Below are 26,026 nucleotides of genomic sequence, written 5' to 3'. Positions count from 1 at the left end.
AGCCTGCGTGTCCGGAGCCTGTCCTCCGCAACGGGAGAGGCCACAACAGAGGGAGGCCCGCATACCACAAAAAAAAAAAATAAAAATAAAAAATAAAGAAAATTAATAAATTAAACAAAAATTGAGTAAATTCGAGCAAGAATTGGCAAGTGACTTTCCCAAGGTCACATATTTGGAAGAACCAGGCACATAACTCTAACCTAAGTTTTATAGTCTTTCCCAATAGGCCATACCACCTCAAAAGAAGTGATAGTAAACCCTAGGCAAGACATTTTGTTAATACAGTCATTTATAGGTGACCAGAGAAATGCTATAATAATCAACATATCACAGTAGCCCAGTAAATGTGAAATACCGTTGGATGACATATCTTCTTCAGGATAGGCCTTGGAAAAATACTCAGTTGATTGGAATTAGAAAGATTTAAAAATAAGCCAGTACACATTGTTCTGGAAGTAGGTAGAGTGTAAATAATAAATAAATGAAGTTCTTTGTAAATGAAATGAAATTACTCAAGCATGTATAATAGCACAATTCAAGGGTCAGTAATTTGTTTCATTTTACAAATTAAGAACAAGAGGAGGGGTTATTTTGAGTCGCCTACTCTTATTTTTAAGAGCAGCACTGCACAAACACAGATTGGCTAGAAATCAGAACCAGCATATTTTCTGCTGGGACTCTTTGATTATGGTAAATTGCCAGACTTAACAGTGCTTAACTTTTTCAGGCCACGATGGTTCATCTGGTAAATGGCTCTAAATGACTTGCAAGTTCCTTTCATTTAGTGGCCTGAGAGCAGCAAGGCAAGGGGGTGCAAAGAGCTCCCTTTCTCATTAGAGGGAGGAGACACTGTTGAACCAGACCCTCCCAGATGAGTAAACTATTTGGGGGGTCAAAGTTGGACAGTGTAGCTGTACATTAAGTCTTTTAAGTCACATGGGTACTATTTCACACACAGAGGTCACAAGGAAATCAATGGTGTCTAGGTGCCCTAAAAGAGTTATGTATGTAAACTGCCTAATTTATACCCCAGGGAGTATCTTATTCACTAAGCAGGAACTGACATGCTGTGACATGAGTTTCCCATTCCACTTAGTGAAAGCAAGTCCTAAGTTCATTCAATCATGGCTCCTGAGAACAAGCAGTTTCAGAAGCAATATCTCATGGCCAAATGTAGTTCTTGTCTGAGGAGTTAAGAAGTTAATGGGACTTACTACTTGTTAGCAGTGCACCTGGGAGCTTGGCATATTCTATCTAGGGATTGTCATTCTTCATCTTAATGAGGGCACCAAGACAAAAAAAAGTTAAAAAACAAAAAAAACCTTAGGATACTGGAAAGGTCAGTGGTCAGAGACTACCTCAAAGGTTTTTGTTTTGTTTTGTTTTGTTTTTGTTTTTGTTTTTGCGGTACGCGGGCCTCTCACTGTTGTGGCCTCTCCCGTTGCAGAGCACAGGCTCCGGACGCGCAGGCTCCGCAGCATGTGGGATCTTCCCGGACCGGGGCACGAACCCGTTTCCCCTGCATCAGCAGGCGGACTCCCAACCATTGCGCCACCAGGAAAGCCCTGCTTTGTTTTTTGGTATAACCGAAGCAGGTTAATTTTTTAAAAGAAAAAAAGACATATTTTAATGGATTTAAATATTATGCAAAAAGAATAGGTGACAGATGGTAATGCTCAGCAACATTTACTACAATATCTCACTCGGATCCAGCTGACGCACCCCATTACATTTCATACACAGCATTCTTATTATTGATAATTCGGAACCTCTTCCTAGAGCTTTAATGTGTCCAAGTCAGATGGAACAATCGATAATTGGAGAGTTAATTTATATTACAAATCAACTCTGTGCACAGTCCAAGTGGCAGCATCCTGTGTAAGAAAATCATTTCTTTTATACGTGCATGTTTCTGGCGCAACACATCGTTTCTTGGTTTGATAGCAGATATTAGAAAGCTTATTCTTGTAGATTGGCTATACTTTGCAACCTCAAAATAAGCAATTTGTTCTATGCCATGGGAATCTTAACTACAGCAAAGGAGGTTTCGAAAAACAAGTTGTGCTACACTTCAGAAAAGCAACAAAAATCACATTTCACGTACACTGTTTTGACTCAAAGAATTAGCCTGTCATTTTTGACAAGTACAGCAAAATGCAGTGATTTTTCTTTAAAGGTAAAGCCAAAATAGATTTGGCAATTAAAAGCATGCATGGATCAAAAAAATTCCTACCGAGTGTAAAAAAGTAAAAACTATAATCATATTTTTTTTTGTTTGATACATTACTGAAACAACACAGATTAAGATGTGACATGCTTTACCAGGACAAAGGCTTGATGTGCTATGCTTTTGTCTAAATTTTCACTTTTTCTCCCATTCCACTTTACAAATTAGATTATAGCAGAGAATTACATAAGTGGAGAAGTTATAAGATATCCAACCACCGATGAATCATTTCTTTGGAGGTAGAAGGCATAACTGCTTTATATTAAACATGGTGCCAGATGTCCTGGCAGTGTTCCAGTAAGGATGATGATAGTCATTGCACTAATTCTAAGGCACTGCACATAATGATAATACTGTCCAAACTTAGAGTGAATGAAACTCACAATTTCAAGTCCATCATCAAAATAAATGCTTATGGGACAAAATAATTTGTTTAAAGCAAAAAAGAAAATAGCCAATATTGGCTCTTCCAAAGTTGTGGGCACAATTCAAAAGAATCCTATTTTTTTTAATCAAAAGAATATATTATTTATACTATAAACTCCTTTGGCAGCAAGTACTATGACATTCTCCATGAGCTCTCTAGCACTGAGCTAGGATTCATCCTAAACACTAACTCATTTGGAGAACTGGCTAGTTAAAACTCAACTCAATAGCAATAATAATATTTCCCAACACCTACTTTGGTTCAGTTATGTTCAACGCCTCATCCTGGCGAACAAGGACTGACATGATCTATTTCCTACCTGTTTCTCAGCTTTCATCTTACATTAATTTCCCCTTCGTTAACCACACACCAACCAAATCGACCTTCTTTCTATTCCTTGAATATACTAAACTCATTTCCATTTTTATAATTTTGAACAAGTTCTTCTCCCAACCCCAAATGCTTTTACCCAGATTTTTGTTTTGGTTCAAATGTCACCGTGATGAAAAGGACCTTTCTGCCCTCCCAACCTAAAGTAGTACCCCAGCCGCTATCACATAACTATTTCATTTCATAGCACTGCATCCCCAACACAACCCAACTAAAATTTAAGCTCATGAGAACAGGGACCTTGTCCATCTCATTAAGCCCTCTACCTGAAAGGCCCAGAATAGTGCCTGGCACATAGGAAATATTTGATTTTCTTAACTCATACTGCTTTCAGTCTCAACCATTTCTTCGTCATTGTGCATGCCATTGGCAGATGGAGATCATTAAATACCACTCCTCTCCATGCCCCAGCTTTCTACCAAGAGAGAAGAGCATGTTTTGACTGTCTCTCATCTCCACTACTGTCAGTGGCCTCCAGCTTTGATATTCTTACTCTGTACTGATCTGGACTGATGAGGTACCGGAACAAAAATAATGGTAGAATAACTCTTGCAGAAATGAAGAGCCATAACACAGGTAGTACACACTGATGACAGAGAGTAAAGTCAGTTCTAAAGAGACAGAAGATAGACCATCCCTGAATTCCTAGAGGGTAGAAGGTGAAGAGGACCAACAGAAATATAGCCCTGGAAGCCATGGAACTTCTCCAAAATGTATGTGTGCATTTTGACTGAACAGATTTCCCTGATGGCATCAAAGGCATGGGCATATGTGTGTGCATGTATGCATGTGCACAGGCGGGAAATGAAGAGACAATTTTGCTTCAACACACTGCCCTTAAACAATGCATGGCGTGTACTCTGTGTGTATACGAGTGTGTCTGTGCATAAGTATTTCTGTGAGAAACACATGTATGTAGAGAGACTGAGAAAGAGAAAGATGAGAAAGATATAGACATATATTCACACATTCACACATGTATTCACACACAAGGGGGCAATCATCTGGGCCTCAAGAACACAAAGGTGATATTTTTAAAGCAGGAAATGAAATAGAGTTTCAGACCTAAGGTAGGATGGACAGATATAATACTGCATCACTGGGACAAATATTTCTAGAGCACTTCACAGGAATTGAGAAGACAAGATCATATGAATAAGGTTAAGTTATAGTTGGAACACTGTTTAGGAAGGCAGATAAGAGTTCAGTTACTGTGCCTAATGAGATGCCTAGTACTCTATATAATAATGAACTTCAGAGGCTATTCCCTAAAAACCCAAAACAAAAACCCAACCAAAACAACAATAACAAACCCCAAAACAAACAAACAAAAAGGTATAATTCTAGCATTTTACAAAGGGATATATGCTACTGAAATTACAAAATAATTGAGATTTCACTGAAAACTTGTTCAAAGCATTTGATAGCCATTAATGCAGAGGATTCTAAAAACATGAAATGAATGGCTTATGGCAATTATTTGTGACTTAACTGACAAGTTAATGGGGACATTTTGATTGATCTGGAAATATAGAGTCAGGTACAATAGAAGAAAAAAAATCTAACATAACTCTGTGTGTGCTATCTGAACAAATAGAGAAGTAAAAGAAGAAATGCATGATGAGTCTACATTTTGTCAATAAAATACTGAGAGGGTTCTGAAGTCACTAGCTCCTCTCTGCTGTCTGAGTTCAATGCGTTACACGTATTACTGGTTGAGAGTTTAGCTAAACTACTGCGTGATGTTGCTGCCTCAGCATCCATTAAGTATGGCCAAGTGGCCTGCAGGGTCCTTGAACTGACACTAGTGAAACCGAGTCCCCCTAAAATCTAGTTTTCCTGTTGAGTTTATGATTAACCTCTCTATCGAAAACTTTATTCTCTTTCTTGTCCTGCTCCCTGGTCCCCTGAGGATAGAGGAGTATCAAAGAAAAGGGGGAAGTGAAACTGAGCAGGACCCGCTGGAACCCTCCCAGGTAAAAAGCCCCTCTCTCTCCCTGGTTTCTTGTTTGTAGAAAAAGACTTTGGTCTCCTAGACTTTCCCTGAGTTCCAAAGAGCAGACTCAAACAGTTACTAATTAGGGAAGTGAGGGATGCAGAAGCAAAGGAAAAGCAGTCAAGAAATAACAGTTCAGTGGTAAAACAGAGTCCTAGTTCCTCCTCAAGGGATATATGCAACTATCTGACACATATCTTTGCCTTGTTCTGCAGGAACTAAGATGCCCAGCCAGGTGGAGGATGGTGACTACATGCTGACCACAAGCCCACAGACCCCAGACTTGTTGGAACCAGAAGGTTGATGATTAAGATTCCTGAAACACTACCCTGTTACCTCACCACAAACCAATCAGAAGAAAGTCATGCCCCTGGCAACCCTACCCCAAATGTTGCCTTTAAATATGCTTCCCTGAAAACCATCTGGCAATTTGCGTTTTCTGAGCAAGAGCCACTTGTACTCCTTGCTTGCTGCCTGCAATAAACACTGTACTTTCCTTCACCACAACCCTATGTCAGTAAATTGACTTTGCTGCATGGTGGACGAGCAGACACAAATGTGGTTTGGTAACACTAGTCCTTCCTGAATAACAGCCCGCAGAGTCACTGATGTTCCTGATGTGATGTCCCCAGCTGCCCACATGAGCAAGTCTCCCCCACCTCCCAGGGCCTTCCCCTAGTGTATCAGTAGATAAGACCCCTGAAGAGCTTGACAACCTCCCCCCCATATGCTCTTTTTGGTTTGAACTGACCAATCTGGCCTTAGCCCAGGAACCCCAAAGCAGTCCACCCATGGACCCTAACAAAGGCATGTGCCCCAGGTCTTGCCCTTTCCCTCTGCCTGCACCCAGCCTTAACCTCCCCATGGGGCCCCTGGAGGCCTGCTTTGTACTTCCTCCAGATCCTGAGGGTAAGAAACTTCCCTTTTGCTGAACTGGCCTGGGGCTCTACTTAACAAATGTTAATTTAACGAAGCCACAGCAATACCTTTTAAATCAATGCATAGAATAAATGGGTCCTTCCTCAAACATTTTTGTTACTTGGCTTCCAGGCCAGTACAGTTTTCTGGTTTCCTCCTACCACACTAGCTGTATCTTTTATTTCTACAGTTCTTTTGTTAAAATTCTTCTCATCTTCCTATCTTCTCAATGGTGGAGTAGCCCAGACCTTAGTCCTTGGACCTCTCTTCTTTGTCTGTACTCTCTAGGTAATCTTATGTAGTCTAATGGCTTTAAATACCATCTATGTGCTGATGGTTCCTGAATTTTTATCTCCAGTCTGGATCTTTCCCTATAGTCTAGGCTCAATTATTCAAACATTCTAAGCTTTGCATCTCCACTTGGATGCCTAATAGTGTCTCATACTGAACATCGTGAAGCCAAACTCTTGATTCACCACTGCTACAACCTCGCTTCTACCTCATCCAGTCTTCCTCACCTCTGTAACCATCATTCTTCCTCTTTTCAATCCTCAAATGGCTTTCCATCATACATCAAGGTCTTCCATGATTTTACCTTCACTACCCTTTCTCCTTCTTCCTTTCTCCCTCCCTCATTGCAAAACAGCCACACTAGCCTTCTTGCTATTCCTTGTGGAGGGAAGAAAGTTTTGTCACCCCCAAATATCTCTCTGGCATCTGGATTATTTTGAGCTGAAAACAATCAAGACCCAAAAGACTCAGGAAGAACCTTTGACCTTCCCCCTAACTGCCTTTAAAATGTAGATAGAGGATGTGTTCCAGGCAGGGAGCTATCACCATAGATAACTATAGTATGAAGTAGGTGTGTAGACAGGGAGGAACCTAGCAGAGTCTGCTTGTTAAAATTCCTCTCTGTGTCCCACTGTCTCTGCATAGACTAGCAAAGATTTGCTTTTCCATCTCTATGGCAATTGCCTTCCTCCCCTTTGAAGTCCTAAACCACTACCCCCAACATCCTCTTTTGTCTTTAGCTGAAGATGGTATTTAAGGGTGAGGGTCTCCGCCATTTTGGAGAGTTACTCAGTTTTCCTGGGTCTCTCCCATGAATACACGTTACTAGACTTTTGATTGATTTTCTCCTGTTAATCTGTCTCATGTTAATTTAATTCTTAGGCCAGCCAGAATAAACTGGAAGGGTAGAAGAAAATGTCCTCAGCCTGACACATGCTTCAAGCACACTCATGTTCGCACTTTAGAGCCTTAGAACACTAGTTGTCCCCTCTGCATGGAAAGCTCTTCCCTCAGTTATTCACACAAATCATCTCCTCACTTGATTCAAATCTCTGTTTAAATGTCACTCCCTCAAGAGGGGTCCCTCCCTGACGAATTTATCTTTTAAAAAAAGCAACACTGTCATTCTTAATCCTTTTACCCATCTTATTTTTCTTATCACTTATTACTGTCTGGTATTGTACTATGAATTTGTTTTTTGACCATCTACTGCACCAGATTATATGCTCAAAGATTGATATATATATTTTTTTAAGTTTCTCATCACTGAAAACAACAGAGTTTGGCATATAGTAGGTATTTGATACATATTTGCTGAATGAACAGATGAATTTGTTATCAGTAAAAACAATGTTATAGCATTATACTATCAATACTGGTAAAATGAATCAGGGAGCAAATTAATTCAACATTTATGCATTTAATGTTTGAGTGGAACAAGGATGGATATACTACACTGGATTGAGAATATAAGAACATTTTAGAGCTGAAAGGGACATTCGAGATTACCTAATACAATCCCTTTGTACTTAAAATGTATTTAATTGGCGTAACTTGGAATTATCATTTCATTTTCCCTGATTTTCTGGGTTCAGGCTAATTTATTGAAAGCTGGTACTTTTATTTCCTCTAAAGAAAATGAGGATTAAAACACTTTATTTTTAATAATATTAAGATTTAAATGCAAAGCAATGATTTACAGAAGAGGAAAATAGGTAAAAATCATTCATAAGTCCAAAGAGTTTTGGATCAATATTAGTATTATTAACCTAAGCATATCTTGGCATTTTATGTTATGAAAAAGATAAATAACAACATATAAAATATGTGCAGAAAAACAAATAGTGAGGCAATATGTCTCATTTGTAGTGTGACAATGTGTATTTGAGTTAACATAATCTTTTAATTAACATATCAATAATGTTAATCTCATTACTCTTTTGGTATTTCACACACAGGTGCATGCACACACATATGCATGCACGTGCACACACACCAGACACAAATCAAAAGAACTGCCAGGTTTTTATAAACTTGTAATTAAAAGATATGACTTTCCAATCCAAACTAGATCTTTTGGTATTTAAAAAAACATCATCTTAACACCTAAACTTCCTGTAGGCAGCAGGGTTTCTTCTGTAAGACTAACCCATGGCAGCTGCATTTCATTTTTATTTGAAAAGACTGATCCAGTGTTTTTATAGCTCTCGATTAAGCTGTTTAAATAAAAAAAGTAAATGTTGAAAATGGAAACCACTGTAGTTAAGCTCTATGTAAACGAGTAATGGGAAAATCTCTGGTGGTCTGAAAGTTTGGTTTGGATAAATATCTAAATCTATTGGAACCTCTTTAGCTAAAAAATTCCAGCTCCCAGAAGGTTAGTAGAGCTTTAGGTTTTCCACTGAATCTGACATAGCTTTTCAAAAATACCTACATTCAATCCTTAACCAATAGTAAAAGCAACTTTGGGGGAAAAAAGTTAAAAGATCTTAAAACATAAAATGTCTTCAGTATTTGGTTCCATTTGAGAGATTTCTAACTCTCCAACTTTAAAACTCCACTAGAAGTGCAAATCCAGTAAGACCATGGACAAGAAAATAGATGAATTAGAATTTCAAAGAACCAAGTCATCGTCAGGCTACCAAACTGTCAAATATTTTTAACACCTATAGATAAACAGGCAGAAGTAAAGATTCATCTTCACCTCTTCCCTGACTTCTTATCCATCCTTTACATCTCAGCTGAAGCATCATCTTCTCAAGAGAGATCTATCTCCCTAACTATGTTGCTGACTGGTATGGCATTATAAATCTCTTCCATGTCACCTGCCATGGTTGCTTGTGGAGTTGTTTAATGTCCATCTCTTCCATCAGACTAAAACCTCCCTGAGGCTATGTCATGTCTTTTTTGCTCACCACTGTATTCCAAGTATCTAACACAATGCCTGGCACATAGCGAGAATCACTAGGTAAATATCTGTGGAATGAATAACTCCTCATAAACATCGACTAGGTGCAAGACTTAATATAACAACTTTCATTATGGAACATTTCAGAGGAGACAGGGGAAGATAAAAGAGCTTTTTAAACTGTAAAATACTATATAAATATAAGTTGTTATTGCTGTATTACGAATCCAAGCTACAGGACAGTTAAATTGAAGGTAAAAAAAAAAAAATCCATCTGTCCCATTAGACACACGCAAACACAATCTTTCTAATACTGGAAATAATTCTGATTTTAGTCCTTACTTGGATCAGTAGTTGGCAGGTAGCAAGCACCACCTCATGCAAGCAAATGCCATGTGGTGGTTGGAAACAGGGAAAGGAGAAGTAAAGTTACTTGCCTTTCAGCCCTTTACAACCCACCAAATACTGTTCAACCTCTTCAGACCACTATTCTTGATCTTTTGGGATTTGATTTTTTATTCGTTTTCCTAGTTGTAACTCTCACTACTTTGAGCCAATCATGTGTATTTGATATTCTTTCAACACACTTTTGATCTTTACAGATTGAGTCTTTGCTTGTGTCTGGTCTGTAACTCTCCATAAAACCTTCCCCTAAGTTTTCAGTCAGAAGTGATCTGAAATCAGAAGTGGTCTGAATTACTAAGATGATGTATGTGAACACTCTACACAGACTGGAAACCTCTATGAATGTACTAGGATTTATTATTTTATAGAGCGATTTCCCCATTTTATATTGCATTTATCATACTCACATTGTCTTACAACTGTTTAGGTATATTGTTGATTCTGTTTATAAACGTATATGTTCTGAAATGAAAGGTCCACGTTTTACTCATTCTTATATACCTCACAGACCTAATGCATTGTTCACAAGGCATATTCAGGCATTAAAGGAATGACAATACACGTGTGGGGAAAAGGGAGATACAATCTTTTGTGTACAAAAGGGAGAGTAGAGGGCAAACTCTCTGGGTCAATTTTGTATTGATATCTGAATTTTTAGACAGATATGTTAAATAACCTAACACATATGCTCATCATATGGTATCTCAATTCCTATAACTAATTATTTTTAACATGAAATACGAATTTAAGCTATTTAATTCTATAATATAGGAATCACTGAACAAAATTAAGTTTAGTAATAAAAAATCCTGTTTGTAAATACGATAAGGCCTATAATGTTTAGTTGATCACTTCAAATCTTAAATTCTGACTCTCCTTCCATCCAATCCTAGAATATCTGCATACAGTCCAGTATGGGTGAGTTCTTGAAATGCAAAATCATTTTCATATTTATCGAACCAGACATAATTAATGAGGGGCTTTTGGGGGGTTCGTTTGAATAGACATTAAATGAATTTCAAAGTCAAACAGAATTACATCTTGGATGACCTATGAGAGGATCTAACAAAATATTTTTAACTACTATCTCTACAAAATACTCCAACATCCTTGAAACGTCAGCAGAGAGTAAATCATGCATTCACTCATTCACCATACATGTATTGAGCCCTACTGTGTGCCAGGCACTGGGAGTACAAAAGATGATCAACACAAAACCAACACAGTAAACTTCCTGCACACGGAGAGCTTATGTTGTAGCAGGAGTTGAGTCTTATCTCCTCTATGAAGCTGCTCCAAACCCCACAACCTTCCCTACTTGGTGAATTTTTAATGCATTTAAAACCAATCTTGTGACCAAGCAGGACCCTATGGAGCCTTCCTGGGACAGGACCACCCCCCCCCCCCCACTGGCAATGTCCTCTGCCTGCCTCTTGTTTCTAGAAAAGCTGTAAGTTTCCCAGGCCTCCCCTGAGTCACAAAAGCCTGGCTCAAGAATTAATGATTGGGGTGGGGGGGGAGGTGGTGGTGTGATGAATTGGGGGATTGGGATTGACATATATACACAAATATGTATAAAATAGATAACTAATAAGAACCTGCTGTATAAAAAAATAAATAAAATTAAATTAAAAGAAAAAAAAAGCATGAATGATTGAAAGGATGTGACCATGCAGCAACAAAAACAGCAATTGAGCCAGGAGAACTGGTAAGAATTTAAACAGTGAATCAGTCATATGGCAGTCACAGACTCTTTAGTTCCTCCCTGAAATATATAGATAACAGTATCTGATGTACATTTCCTGAGTTGTTTTACAGATGTTAAAACTGTCATCAAATGGAAGTGGTTAACTACTTGATGACCATGAGCACACAGCCCCCAGACCTACTGGAGCCTGAGGATTGATAATGTTAACCCCTGTGACACCACCCTGTTACCTCACCACCAACCAATCAGAGAATTGTGCACAAGGTGATCACAAACCCTGCAACTCCCCTCCCTCACCTTGCCTTTAAAAATGCTTTCCTGAAACCCATTGGGGAGTTCGGGTTTTTTGAGCATTAGCTGTTCCAACTCCTTGTCTGTTCCTTTACCACAACCCAGGGTCAGTAGATTGGCTTTATTGCATGTGGGCAAGTGGATCCAAGCTGGGTTCGGTAACAATGTCACACAATTAAACTTTATGAAACACCATCATTTGAGTGCCTTATTTCTCATACACATGCTCTTAAGTAAATGTTAAGCTTCTTTAGAGCAGAGAATATTTTGTACTTCATTTTTATGCTTCAGTCCCATGGTACTTAGTATGGTGCTAGGTTCTGCAGTAGCTGCTTAATGAGTAGATGTTGATTGAATGATAAAAACATGGAAAGAAACTTATTTTTGAACCTAGAGAAATTGTTGGTACAGTCAGTTCTTAATTATCTGTGTTGAGGGAGATAGTTGATGCAAAACAAAGACTAATATACAAGTCATTTCCATTTGGCTTTGGGATGCATTTCCATAATTAATTTTTCATTTGGGTCTATTGCTTGGCTAGAGAATACATTTCCAACAAAGTAATAAAGTTGCCACGTTAATTTCCAACTGTGGTCAAAGCTGGAATGCTGTCTCACTATAGACGAAAGAGGGGAAGAAATACTGAAAAGGCCTATTGCATTTTTACTCTGCACTACACTCATTTACTATGAAATGAGCTTGGATTGTTTGTTGCTATCTTCTCTCTATCACTTTTATCTCCCTGACTACATGCCTTCTTGCAAGCAGGAAACATACCTGCATCTTACTTTATAGGTGTCCTAACATTTAGAATATCACCTTTCATGGAGTATACAAGTATCTTCAAATTCTATTAGTTGCTTCTTTCTCTCTTATACCTAAGTGAAAAACGTAGGGATTTGTTTAATCCTAAACACCTGGATACTCCTAGAATAATGAAGTACAAGCCTCCTGCTTCTTCCATAGGCACTTACTACATAAATGTATCTCTTTTCTTTCAGTCTTAAAAAAAAAAAACAAAAACGAAAACAACAACAACAAAAACCAACTTAGATAAAATGAAGTTGGACAAAAGCAGACTGTAGTTGTTTACAAAGAATATTTTCTTTGGGGGAAATAATTTATCTCCCATTTGTGAGGTTTAGAGCAGAATGACCAATGACACCTTGTATGCTATTTCTTCATTTTACAGAGCATGTTCAAAGTCATTACTATACCTAGTCCTAATAAAAACATATGTGAGGTGGGCAAGGCAAGTATTTTCATTTCAGTTTTACAAATGAGGAAACAGAGTGTCTTTCCTGCGTTTGCAAAGACCAAGGCTAACACTTAGGTCTATTGATACTCATCCACATGTCTTTTCATTCAAATGGATTAATAAAAATGCTTTGCATTTGTACAGAACATTAAAGTTCAAAAGTACTTTTATATATATGGGGCAAATAAAGTGGACAGAGTACTTCTCAACAGTGTACAAAATGAAATTGGATCTCTTTAGGTTTTGAGTCAGGACCATAATACAGAAATCTGGAGATGAGTAATCAGTGTTGCCATGCACAAAGTTGATAATGCCTTAGCTGATATAAAAAAGCCACTTACTAAATGTTTGCTTTTGATAAGGTATAGAGGAGTTGGTACCTTCACCACTTGGAACCATTTTCAACTCAGTTACTCATGACTTTTCTTACCCAGACAACATCAATTGGTGACTAGGTCATATTCTCCTTTTCACTAATGATCTTGGGAAAGCTCTTCTATAGTTTCTTTTTAAATTTTTCATTCATTTTTAATTCTCACCACTGGTGAGTGCTTTAGCTTTAAATGAGTAGATGAGATGTAATCCTCTCAAGTTGATTATAATTTTAAATGCTTGTCTTATGAGGTATGTGTGTATATGTATGTGTATGGATATTATATATCCATCATTAAGATTCAACTGAAAAATTTCAGTGATTTTTTAATGTATTTCTTTCCCTTTCTAACTTCAGTAATGAATTGGGACAATGTAGTAGGTAACTATCCTATTTTACCTTTGCAACACAAAGGACAGTATCATTACATGTTTATTAAACATATTGACTTGCTTTCTTGCATTTTTTTGTTTTCACTTCCCAAACCTCAAAGTTTAAAACCAGAAGAAAGGAACAGGGAATGTTCAATGAAAAGTTAAGTTTACTTGCTATAATTTTCAAAAGTTATATCTCAGAGAGCCTAACTAGAAATAACTGAACAGACATCTAATATAGAAAAAGACACTGATGTATTTACCTACATTTCTCAAATAATACCTGATTGAGATTTTGCTGCAAGAGTATATTTACTGACTAGTTATACTAACGTCAACATCATTGCCTATAAACTGTGTGTATTTAACATACTATGCGTGCCTTCAATAATTGAAAATAAAAGAGTTTTAGTAAATTTGAAATCAAAGCAAAAGGAAACAAACTCATATTCATTGCTACGATATCCAATTTAAGCTCTTGTGAATACCAAAATGGCTTTAAATGATATCTCTATCTATGTATAGATACATGGATATGCTACATGTTTTCTAGTATACATGCATACACAAAACCATAACCACATTGGGTCATTTAGTTTTTCAAACTTCGTTTTTTGCATCATTTCTACTCAGTATGAATAAATCCCATAGAAAGGTTTTTAGTCTCTTAAAACTTAGCTTCTGGTAGGAATGAGAATTTGTAAGGTTGAGGGTACATTAACTCTTTCAGATGACTTATGTCCCGTTTTATGTTCTGAAAAAGATGATTTCTCAGATGAGTCTCTAGTGGCCTGAAAGGGTTTATGTACCCTTTAACCAAGCAGTATGTTCTTCTCTCACCATTAGCATCATGCACCAAATGTCCATCAATTCCCTAAACAAAGTTTGAAAAATGGAGCTCATGGTAATTTCAGGCTGAAGTTTAAACAAGCAAGACTCTTCAAATAAAAAATTTTTGAACTGACTGATCTGAAAAAACATATGCTCCATGGAGACAGTTTCTTAGAATGTGATTTCTAAGAGCTAAAGAGATAATTCTTAATTACCTGCATTTAAAATCAAAACATATAAAGGAATAACAGTGGACACATGTTATACCCCTTTCTTTTGTCAAATTGAAGTTATTCCAGGATCACAAGCTAATGTTTTCTATTTACTTGCCAGAATGTTGTTTAACATTAATCATTATGCAATGACCTCTAGCATATTAAATAAACATTTATTAGGACAACTTTCTATAAAGCATTGTGCTAGGCTTGTTGTACTCAACGATGAATAAGGATCTCTATCTCAAAAGATTTTATAACCCAGTGTTCAAAACACACACGCACATAAGCAGAGTACAGGCAAGTCAGCGAGTACAATAAGCAAAATATTAAAATGTTATGAGAACACAGGGGACAAGGAAATTAATTTTGATTGCTATGATTAAGGAACACTTTGTGGAAGACAGGAGCAGCTAATTTTAAAATTAGTTTACAAACCTTTCAAAAAGAAATTTTTTTTCTTCTGAAGCAACACATAATTTCACAGTGAACAAATGTGGAATTCATCTCAGATTTACAAGGCTTTCTGACCCTAGAGGCAGCACAATACCATGGTTACAAGCACAAGGCTTGGAGTCTGAAGCACCAAGACTTACTTGAATCCTGGCCCTCATTGACCAGACTTGTAACATACATGATCTCACACACGTGTTTGAACCTTTGAACCTCTATAGCCTCAATTCTCACATAGTTGAAATGGGGTTAATCATAGTACTTCCCCTATAGTATTGCATCGGAGATCACTTGAGATTATACAGACACCTATATATTCTTAGCACTGTGACAGGCACATGACATTCACTAAACAGTTGTTATTATTACTATTTTATTATCATTTTTATTTTTATTATTATAGATGATCATACCTTCTACTGAAAATCAATGCACAAATAATGGAAGTTAAATAAAAAGAAAACTTGCTTTCACTGCAGAGGGCCTGGGTTCAATCCCTGGTTGGGGAACTAAGATCCTACAAAGCATGCACAGTGGCCAAAAAAAAAAAAAAAACTTCCAATACCATTATGAAGAGTGTATATTTCAAAGAATGCTAACAATCTTCCTTTTTTAAAAAAGCAATATTTTCCCCCATGTGATTTTCTAAAACAATTTGCTTTTCAATGTATGCATTTTCTCTATTACTGCTCCCATGTTCACTGTCTCTTTTCTTCCTTCCCTTTCCGTGCCTTTCCATTCCTTTCCTTTCCTTCTTTTCCCTCCCTCCCTCTCTCCTTCCTTCCTTCTTTCCCTTTCCTCTCCTTTCCTTCTTTCTCCTCCCTCCCTCCCTTCCTCCCTCCCTCCATCCCTTCCTTCCTTCCTTCAATCCTGGACCCTCTCTCCCTGAGCAGTCTCATTTAAAAATGTTTTGCTTTGAACTTCCTAATTTTCTGAGTTTGAGACCAGCAGGCAATTAAAGGTAATGAGAGAGTCCGAGCCACTAAACTTCCCTCCAGTCTAACCTAAACCTCTCGATTTTTCAGCAGCTAGAAAACAGCCTGGATTAGTACATTCATACCAGAGAGAAAAAACCCCCCAAAACCAAAAAACCTTGCTCTTGAGGTTTCTGTTTTGTTTTTGTTTTGTCTATTTTTTATATGGCATGTTCTCAAAGGTGATTAATATTACTGAGGTTGAATACTAACCCTGTGAGTTTTTCATCTTTTCAAAAATTATTCACTTAATAAAGAATAGTGGGAGAAAAATCAACGTAATTGCAGTGCAGTAGAGACCCCGAATCTGTTCTGAATTGTCTGGTCAGGGCAATGTGCTTCCTCCAGAACTTGATTTTTAACCACTTCAAATGACTCTCCCTCCCACTAAGAGAAACTCCCAGGTGTTGATAGTTAGCTACAGGGTGTTAATGTCATTAACTTTCTGTCAGCTCCTTTCGTCAATGTGTTAATGGTGCCCCTGCTGCTCAGTCCTCCCTGCCCTCCAGTTGGTGAAATGATTTATCCAGCAGTCAATCAAAAAGCTAAGCTGATTTGGGGCAATAGACAGCTCTGCCATTGACAAAATCTATGTAAGTAAATGTAAGAAATTTGTCAACAGGATATAAGCAGTAAGGTCAACACTGTGGAAAACGTGTTTTTAGACAGTTTAAGACGTTAAGAATGGACCACAACGCATATTCTAAAGTCTAAGAAGCCCTCTTTTAAGAATGGTTTTTCCCGTTGGAAAAAGCAAGGAGCAGTAAGTAAAAGTGATGCTTAGATTTAAAAGAAAGAAAGAAAAACTGTTTCATAGTCACATGATTGGTCAAAAGACAAAAGCTGAAAAAATCAGAATCCACATATAATGTCAAGTCCATGAGAACAAGCCTCAGGGGATTCCCTGGTGGTCCAGTGGTTAGGACTCCTCATTTTCACTGCCTAGGGCCCAGGTTCAATTCCTGGTCAGGGAACTAGGATCCCACAAGCCGCGTGGTGTGGCCAAAACAAAACAAAACAAAAAACCAAAACAAAACCAAGAATGAGCCTCAGGATTGGCACGCAGACCACTCACAATGCTCCCTCTCACCCCTCCTTAGCACGGGTTATTTTTCAAAACTTTGAAACCAGATGTGCCTCTGAACCTCACCCTACCAATTTATGCAATAGGTGCCAAACACAGACAGAGACTACAAAATTCCTGGTAACCTTAAAAGATAAAAAGAGATGACCCCTCGAAATGAATGAATTTAAAACAATGGGGCTATGACAAATAACTTTATAGGTTGTTATCCTGAGACAATTTGAGCTCACTACAATGACAAAGGGACAACTGTGATCAATTTCATCACCACATATGGAAAATACTCTTCATTTAATGAATAGGACCATTTTTTAAAAGCTCAAGTATGTAAAATTAGGCAGCGTCTGATACATAGTAGACATTCAATTAATGAGTGAATATTATCATCATTTTTATAACTTACCAAAAAAGGAATATAGATTCTATTTGAATTCACTGTACAAACAATTGAACTTAAAACTTCTCCAATATTATTATGATGAGCATACTGGCATGAAGAATACAAAGAACTTTGCTTTTTAAAAAAATCAGAATAATAGCAAATTCCCTCACATGGTATCCAGATTTTTGAACCATGTGTGTTTCAATATATATGGTGCTATTGTATCCATTATAGACCATCCCCTTTCATCCTAGAACCTCTCTACTACGATTTATGAGAGAATTTTCTCCATTTCTCCCTGTTTTGTAGTCTTACAAAATTAATATTGCTTATTTTACTCTTTCCATTTTTTTTTTTTTGAGTCGGAACAAGCAACCAATTTGGGGTAGAGAAAGGGAAGCAGAGGTGACAAGCTTCATTCAAAAGCCACTGACTGTTGCTTAGGAGGCAGGAAATAGCCTGGGCCACTCCATTCATAGGAGAGGTATCATTCTCTTTTTTTTGGTTAATTTTTTTGACATTTACTTTTACAAGGTGTGGATTATCTATTCTAAAACTGATTACACTTTACATGCTCTGAAAAGGTGATTCAGTGTGACTCAAGTTCCTGTGAAAGTTTATATGAAGAAAAGTTTTATAACTACAAGCACAGCCTACTACTCTTTCAACAATATCCCCTTTGATGTGTTAAGTCAAAGTTGGATCTTGGACCAGATGATCTCCATTGTCTCTATAGCTATAATATTCTGTGATTCAATATACACTTACTGAGCGCCTTCGTGTTGCTAAGTGCTGTGCATTGGGATGGGCATATAGAAATGAACACACTAGACCTGATCTTGGCCACTGGGCCAGCAAGACAGAGAAGCAGGTAAATGCCAGACTGTCAGCAACTTGTGGTCAAATTTTCTATCTCGTGCACTGTTGTATTTCCATGGCCTGTCAATGCCGAGTATATTATGAGTTCAATCAATACTGTGAAAGAGTAAGTGTGAACATAGGATGCTATGGGACTTAGCCCAACCTGGAGATTTGGTGAAGATTCAACCTGCATATTCACTTGCCCTTGGCCATCATGCCACTGCTGCTAACTATAGCACTGATGCCCTTCTTAAAGCCCAGAGGAGTGGCACTGCTATTCAGTTTTTGAACTCACAATCCTTATGAGAGATTACTGTTTAAGTAGGTAAGGTTACTTTCAAGGGGAAACTACCCGCATACTTCTTCCCATAGTTATTCAATTTAAAAGGCCAGTGCCTGAAGCAAAATAATTTATTGGCAGGGGACAGAAACATTGGAAAGATCATCCGGTACAAAGAATCTTATACTAGAAATAGGATCATGGCTCTAATTCTAAAACACAATCAAGTATCCCACAAGAAAATATCCCTCTCTTTTGGAATTGCCAGAAGAGTAGAAAAAATAGTAAGAAGGCACCAGAATTCATATAACATATATACATATGATGATTAAACATTTTGTTTGCCATTTTCTAGAAGATACAAACTCTCAGTGGGTGTCCAAAGAGTCTCCCGAAGCAAGAATAATTTGAGCTACAGTTCTATCATTGTAATATATTAATTTGGAGTTTTTAGCCAACTCAACACAATAGTCTAACTTTTTCTCTAAAATAAATTGCTGTGTATTTTATTTTGCTTTTTAAAATACGATATGCAAAGTAACAGCCGCATACATTTTAATACAGTTTTCAATCCCCTTGTGGACAGTCAAACTTTAGTGTCACTTAAATGAAGAATAACCATTCATCTGTAACATACAGATACAGAAGGCTCTGGATTTTCATTTTAAAGTGCTTAATTACCTGCATAAGGAGAGAAATAAAATAGAGTCCAGGCCAAGTTCATGAGGGTTTGAAATTACTTTTCTTTTTTTTAAATGAGCAACAAAGACCCCTCAATGTTATATGCTGTCGTGCGGCCACAAGCCAACTGCAGAAGAAAATGTTAAAAAGAACAAGGGAATCAGGAATTAAATTCAAATATGTGAGGCAAGAATCAAAATCAAAAGTTGAAAAATGTAGGTGGTGCTTCCAGCCACAGGACAATACAACAAATTTGAAAGAAAAATCTAATCAGCAACAAAGTTAAATCTTCACATTAAATATCCTGATGTGGACAGTTATGTAATCCAAGGTTATTTTTGAGGATTTCCTGCCTCCAGTCACCCACAAACTTATGTTCCCAATATTCCTATTTATATAACTACTCACCATCACTAAAGGACCACACAAAATACAGTATTAATTCATGAACCAAAAGAGTGAAAATTAAAAAAATATTTTTTTTCTCATAAACCTAAATTGCCATTCTCAAGTAATTCAAGTTCAGGACCATAGCTTCCAAGTTGGGCAGGAAAGAAAGCACAACAGAGAAGAAAAAGGCAATAGGTTTAACCTTGAAACTAGGTGACTGCCATATAGTTGGTGAAGGAATTTACTTATTATCAGATAAAGAATTTACAGTATTTATTCCCTCTTGAGATATAAAATGGTGAATCAATCTGCAGTTCAAGATATTTATTTAAACCCAGAAGAGTAGGATATGGCTTTAACTTTTGAAAACCAAAATAGAAAAAAAAAAAATCAGCTCTAATGTAGTTTATCTTTAGACACCAGATTTAACAATAAACAATTCAAGCTCAATATCATTTCTCAAGTTTTCCTTTCATATATTTCTGTAATTTATATGAATATACTATATGTAAAATAGGGATTTAAAAACATTTAGGTAGCAGGCAATGCCTAACATTATACAGATAGCTATTACAATTTACTTAAATACATAATCTACTGATCAATTAATCTATCCGTCCATGCATGCATCCATTTTATTCTTCATAACCTTTCAGTCTACTGATACCAGTTATCCTCTGATTGCCCTTGAAAATGCACATATCGCCTCAGAAAATACCTGCACACACACACAAAAAGAAAAAAAACCTCTGAGCAAAAAAATTCTTCTGTTGATCATTTCCTTTAAACAATAAGGAGATTCTTTGTTTTGTTTTAGGTCACATCAAGCCTCAAAAGACTTACCTTGCATATCTTGTAGGCCTTCAAATGAAATTCGTCTTTGAGAAATGGCATTTTTTCTTATATAATTGTTCCCTTGCCTACTCTACGATTCAAAACGTCATGAACTAAAATTTATGCTGGTCATATAAAAACAGCCTATATACAAATTCATCCAAACTGTGAATAGAATGGTAAGTTTAGAACTAACCACAAGGTAAATAGGTATATGGACAGACAGACAGACAGACAGACAGACACACACACACACACACACACACACACACACACACACAGAAACTAACAAATAAACAAAGTGCTTAAATAAATAAAGGATATCGTCAGCTTTTCCACAAACTTATCACGTTGATTTTCTGTTTTGGGGAATTGCTTGATGTCACGTTCCAGATGAACAATTTGTTGTTCCATTGCTGCAAGGTTGCTCTTGAGAATTTGAGCTGAAACTAAAGAACAACGTGCAAAGTGTTTAGAACATTTCTCTTACAACTAAAAGAAAACGGTATCAGTTCAAGTATTTTTTTAATGTGGACAATAGTTCCATGAAATCAACTCACGTTTTTCTGAATTACTACTCATAAAAATTCTACTCTCCATGAAATAAGTGAAAATGTGTAATATAATATACCAAATCATCATGTTTAATATGGCAACGTCATCATTTTATTCAGCCATTAGCGCAAATGAATCCATTTCTATTTAAATTTATTGATGGAATTCCTAACATTTCATTCTTTAAAATCTAATTTGAAGATTAAAGAGAAACTAAGGTTCAAAGAGATCCTATCTTATTAATGCGTGTTCTTGGCTATATAAATGATGTAAAGTTAAATTACATAAAAGGATCAAATATTTTTCTCCTGTTGAAGGATCCTGATTTTTATAAACCAATATCTATGGTAAAAGTTCCTGACTTTAGTACTTCTCATACTCATAGAGAAATGATAAATAACTGTTGATACAGAGAATTTAGAGCAAACCAGAACGAACATGTGTGTGCATACACACCCACAAAGCTTCAGTGAGCCCTCAAACACTATCGTTAGTTGCTTTAATTACCCCTAACATTCTCTGCACTTTTCTTTTTCTCTCCTCATTGACAACCAGTAATTTTAAGTATTGTATTCAAACTACTCTTAAATACGTGCACACTTTCCAGATCTCTCATGATGCTTTCTTTTCACAGAGGAACTTTTTTTTTAAGCTTACACTATTTTATAGATACCCTATTACTCTATGACTGCCAATTATGTATGAAGACACTTCTATCAATATCAACGGCATTTGGCAGGGTTCTAGTTGAAAAGGCTTAGGTAACTATTAGAATTTGATAGGTAGCCCATGACATTGATTTTTAAATCCAGGTCTCTGAAACACAGTTCTTTTCATTAAAGGACCATGAAACAGAAATAGAATAATATTACAATTCTTTTTTTTAAAGTAAATTTCAGTCTCATTCAGAGGCATATCAGAATTACAATGAAAAATTCAAGAGACTGACAAAAATCAACCCCCTGGCAAATTGCAGCCAAAGTCTTCTGATACAAATTCATCACGCTGACACGTACACCTTTATAACTCAATGAGGAGAAATTGCTTAAATATACCTGGAAGTTCAAGAGACTGAAAATCAAACACCAACACTAAAGACAAATTATTTTTTTTTCCTATTACTCTGTCAGTTCAAATAGCTATGTCCAATTTAGTTCCATTTGTTTAGATCTGACAAGCTTGGAAATTATTCTTTATTGGAGAAGTCGAAGAGAGTTTTGTCCTGCCAAAAATGTGCTAATGGCTCAGCAATCATTGCTTGCTTTATTTAAAGGATGAGTTTCCTGTGGAGGTAACCATTCTCTCTGACTTTAAAGCTGAACTTTTTCACTTGGGTTTTTCCAGGAGATTCTTGCTAATTATTCAAAGGGTTTCTCCTTTCCCACTTGCTTGACTGAAAAACTGAAGATATGAAGTTGACAAGTTGTTTATGTCATGTAGGCTACACAGAAGAAATAAACTCATGACAACTTTCTGCAATAAACAAAATGTGCCCATAGGCGAGGTTTAAGTCACGATAGTAATCCTCCTGCTAAAAGCAATAGTAATTCCAGTAGTAAAAAAGGGGGTGATCATGAGGATTCTTCTGATTTTTCAACAGAGTAACAGCCTAATCAAGTTGCTATGCACACAAAAGTTTAGATAACTCAAATAACGAGACATTCTTTTTAATCCACTAAAATTGCTTTTACCCTAAAGTTGAATTTTGAATAAAACAATGTAGAAGTTAGATACAACCGAAGTGACTGGAAGTTAGCATATCAATTATTATGTGAGTATGAAAAGGAAGCAGGAAGTTGAAGGAGGTGCTTAGACAAAGGGGAAAGTGAGAAACAGAGATAAGGAAGAGAAGTAAGGGACGCCTTTTCTTTTTTTCAGCTTCTCTATTCTCCCTCTCTAATAATTTATTAACATTATGAATGAACGAAAGCAAATAAAGTACGGGAGATGTAAGAATCCAAGGATGTTAGCCCACATGCAAACTTATGGCTGCATTAAAAGTGCCCTGCACTTTAACGCTTTATTGTCACCATTTTGAAAGTCTTAGTAATTTTTTAAATGGGGCTCTGCAATTTCATTTTGTGCTAGGTCCCCCTAAACACGTAGTCAGTCCTGGTCTCCATGTAAGACAAATAAAGCAACTCCAACTTGGAAGAGTTGGTTAAAGGGGCTGGGAATTTCACCTGCTGGCTCCTTCTCCTTCCTTATTCTCTCATTGGTGGAATTCTATTTCAAGGGGTGTTAATCTACAGTGTTGCATAAACTAGACCCACAACAGGGGTTTCACTCTAAGTGGCTTACTTCGTTTTTGACAGTTGATATAATCAGAAAAATTTTATTTGCTTATAATCGAAACCAGCCTACTTGAGCTCTTCTTACCCATTAGTACTCATTTTGCCTTAAATCAACACTGCTCAAGTCTACTCCCTATTTTACAGGAAAGGTGTCACTTGCATCTTCTTAATCTGCCCAGCTTACAAACACCCGGTTCCTTCAACTAGTCGTCCTAAGGTATAAGGGTTAGTCATTACTTATGCTCCTAAGTAATAACTAACATTTACTGAGTACTTACTTTGTGCTAGATATTGTTTTAAGTAGTTTTATGTATTAACTCTCACAAAAACTCTATGAGGTATATACTACTCTCAAGAAGGGGTATAGGCTTCCCTGGTGGCGCAGTGGTTGAGAGCCCGCCTGCCGATGCAGGGGACATGGGTTCGTGCCCCGGTCTGGGAAGATCCCACATGCCGCAGAGCGGCTAGGCCCGTGAGCCATGGCCGCTGAGCCTGTGCGTCCGGAGCCTGTGCTCCGCAACGGGAGAGGCCACAACAGTGAGAGGCCCATGTACTGCAAAAACAAAAAAATTAAAAAAACAAACAAAAAAACCAAAACAACAAAAAAAGAAGGGGTATAGTATGAGCTAAATGATGTCTTGTCAGGAAACTGTGAATGTAAAGCAGCGTCTCTGGTTCTGGAAGGCCAACAACTTGAAATAAAACCTGGGAAAGGGGGTGGGGGGATGGATAAATTAGGAGGTTGGGATTAACATATACACACTACTATATATAAAATAGATCACCAACAAGGACCTACTGTATAGCATAGGGAACTATACTCAGTATCTTGTAATAACATATAAGGGAAAAGAACCTGAGAAAGTATATACGTGTGTGTGTGTGTGTGTGTGTGTGTGTGTGTGTGTGTGTGTGTGTGTATAACTGAATCGCTGTGCTCTACACCTGAAACCAACACGATACTGTAAATCAACTATACTTGAATTAAAAATTTTTTTTAAAAATCTGTACCTATTGGCACAAGGGTATGTCACCTATACTTGGGGACAGGAGTCAGGGTCGACCTAGATTCTAACCTCTACCATATCCACTAATAGTTGGGTTACTTTGAGCCAGTCGCTTAGCCTCTCTGGGTCTTCATTTCCCAATCTGCAAAATAAAGATAATAATACCTTCCTTAAATGGTAGCCATTCAAGTTAAATAATTTGATTAATATAAAGTTTCTATCATTATAACAAGTACATATAGGTAATCTATAAATATTCGTTTCATATTCTACTATCTTTCCCACTATATTCTACCAACAGACAAATTCCTACTGTAAACGTGCCACCAAAAACTAAACAACAATTTAGATGTAATCTGAACAAAAAAAGCAGTCATTCTCTACCTGCTACCTCACTGCGGCCTGATTTCATATCAGTCTTCTTTCTAATCAAGGGAACTAAACTTAGATTGGGTTCTCTGTTGGTAGGTTTTACAGGGCACGTGGAATTTTACGTCTGGGAGGCAGTGACAGTTATACTAATGAACAGCCAATTTGTTAGAGATACTAGCAAGATCCAAATTTAAAGAATATTTCTGGAAATTAAAATCTGCGCAGTAGTATTTCTCTGGAGACATTTACAAGTTAGTTACTTTCTTTTCTAGACATATCTAAAGCATAAGAGATTTTTTGTAAGTGTTATAACGAATTAACATGTGTTTACCTGCCTGATTATTTGCCTTGAATACATTTGTTTCAATCTTAAGAGTTAGGAGACAATTTGATTATGTAACTAGTTAGTTAGATCCTAGCCTACATTTCTTCTAATATGTCTTCAGGGTGTGTGTGTGCGTGCATGCGTGCGTGTGTGTGTGTGTGTGTGTGTGTGTGTGTGAAAGAGGGAGAGAAAGAAAGACAGAAATATATATATATATAAAATATATATATATATATATATATATTTTTTTTTTTTTTTTCTTTTACTGGAGGTGGTAGGGAGATGTAGGACAGCTGGAGTTCCAAGAACATTTAAATACCAGAGTGGGTTAGAAATGCTTGTCTACTGCATAGCCCCCACCTCAGGGTTTATTTTTGTGCCTGTCATTGTATTAGTTCACTAATATAAATTAAGGAGTCTTTAGTGACAGGGCAAACATTTTCTATCTGAGTAAATTTCCACTACAAGCATTTTCAATGACTGATTAGTCAGTCTGGTGGCACTTTAACTTTTTTCACTAATTTCATATTTTACATCTGCTACTGAATTACTGAATCTGAATTATAACACTAAAAAATTAAATTATAGCTATCAGGTTCTTTATTATAGCTTTCTTCCTTATACTCCATAAATAACCTTTTAAGCTCAGTACACTCTCCTGAGTTATACGTAGGGAGAAACCTTCCCCACGAATCTTATTTATCTGCTTACTTCAGTTGAAAAATATACATATAGTACTTCTTTGCTGGCTTCAAGCAAATATATGAGAGTGGCCTGATATTCATTCAAAACATTTGAAATGACAGACTTGCTCCAATTCATAATTTGAAGAAAAGTAAAGTGTAAGAAAAATATTTTTTTTTTGTTTTTTTTTTTTTTTTTTTGCGGTGCGCGGGCCTCTCACTGTTGTGGCCTCTCCCGT

At 36.9% G+C, this 26,026-nt stretch overlaps 1 protein-coding gene across 12 annotated transcripts in view; it reads right to left on the bottom strand.

Annotated features, from left to right (window-relative positions):
• DIAPH2 (diaphanous related formin 2) overlaps window positions 1–26,026 on the bottom strand; it is a 919,875-nt gene that overhangs the window by 299,832 nt on the left and 594,017 nt on the right. For all 12 annotated transcript variants that reach the window (XR_008616350.1, XR_008616349.1, XM_055081634.1 and 9 more), the window contains one exon: window positions 20,876–21,000. Coding sequence is in view for 10 of the 12 variants with exons in the window: in XM_055081634.1 (XP_054937609.1) it covers window positions 20,876–21,000 (125 nt within the window). In the remaining 2 variants the exon portion in view is untranslated. The remainder of the gene's footprint in view (window positions 1–20,875; window positions 21,001–26,026) is intronic.

This window comes from Physeter macrocephalus, chromosome 21 (genome assembly GCF_002837175.3).
Source record: "Physeter macrocephalus isolate SW-GA chromosome 21, ASM283717v5, whole genome shotgun sequence".
NCBI classification, from domain to species: Eukaryota; Metazoa; Chordata; class Mammalia; order Artiodactyla; family Physeteridae; genus Physeter; species Physeter macrocephalus.
This window is presented reverse-complemented; position numbering and strand designations above follow the sequence as displayed.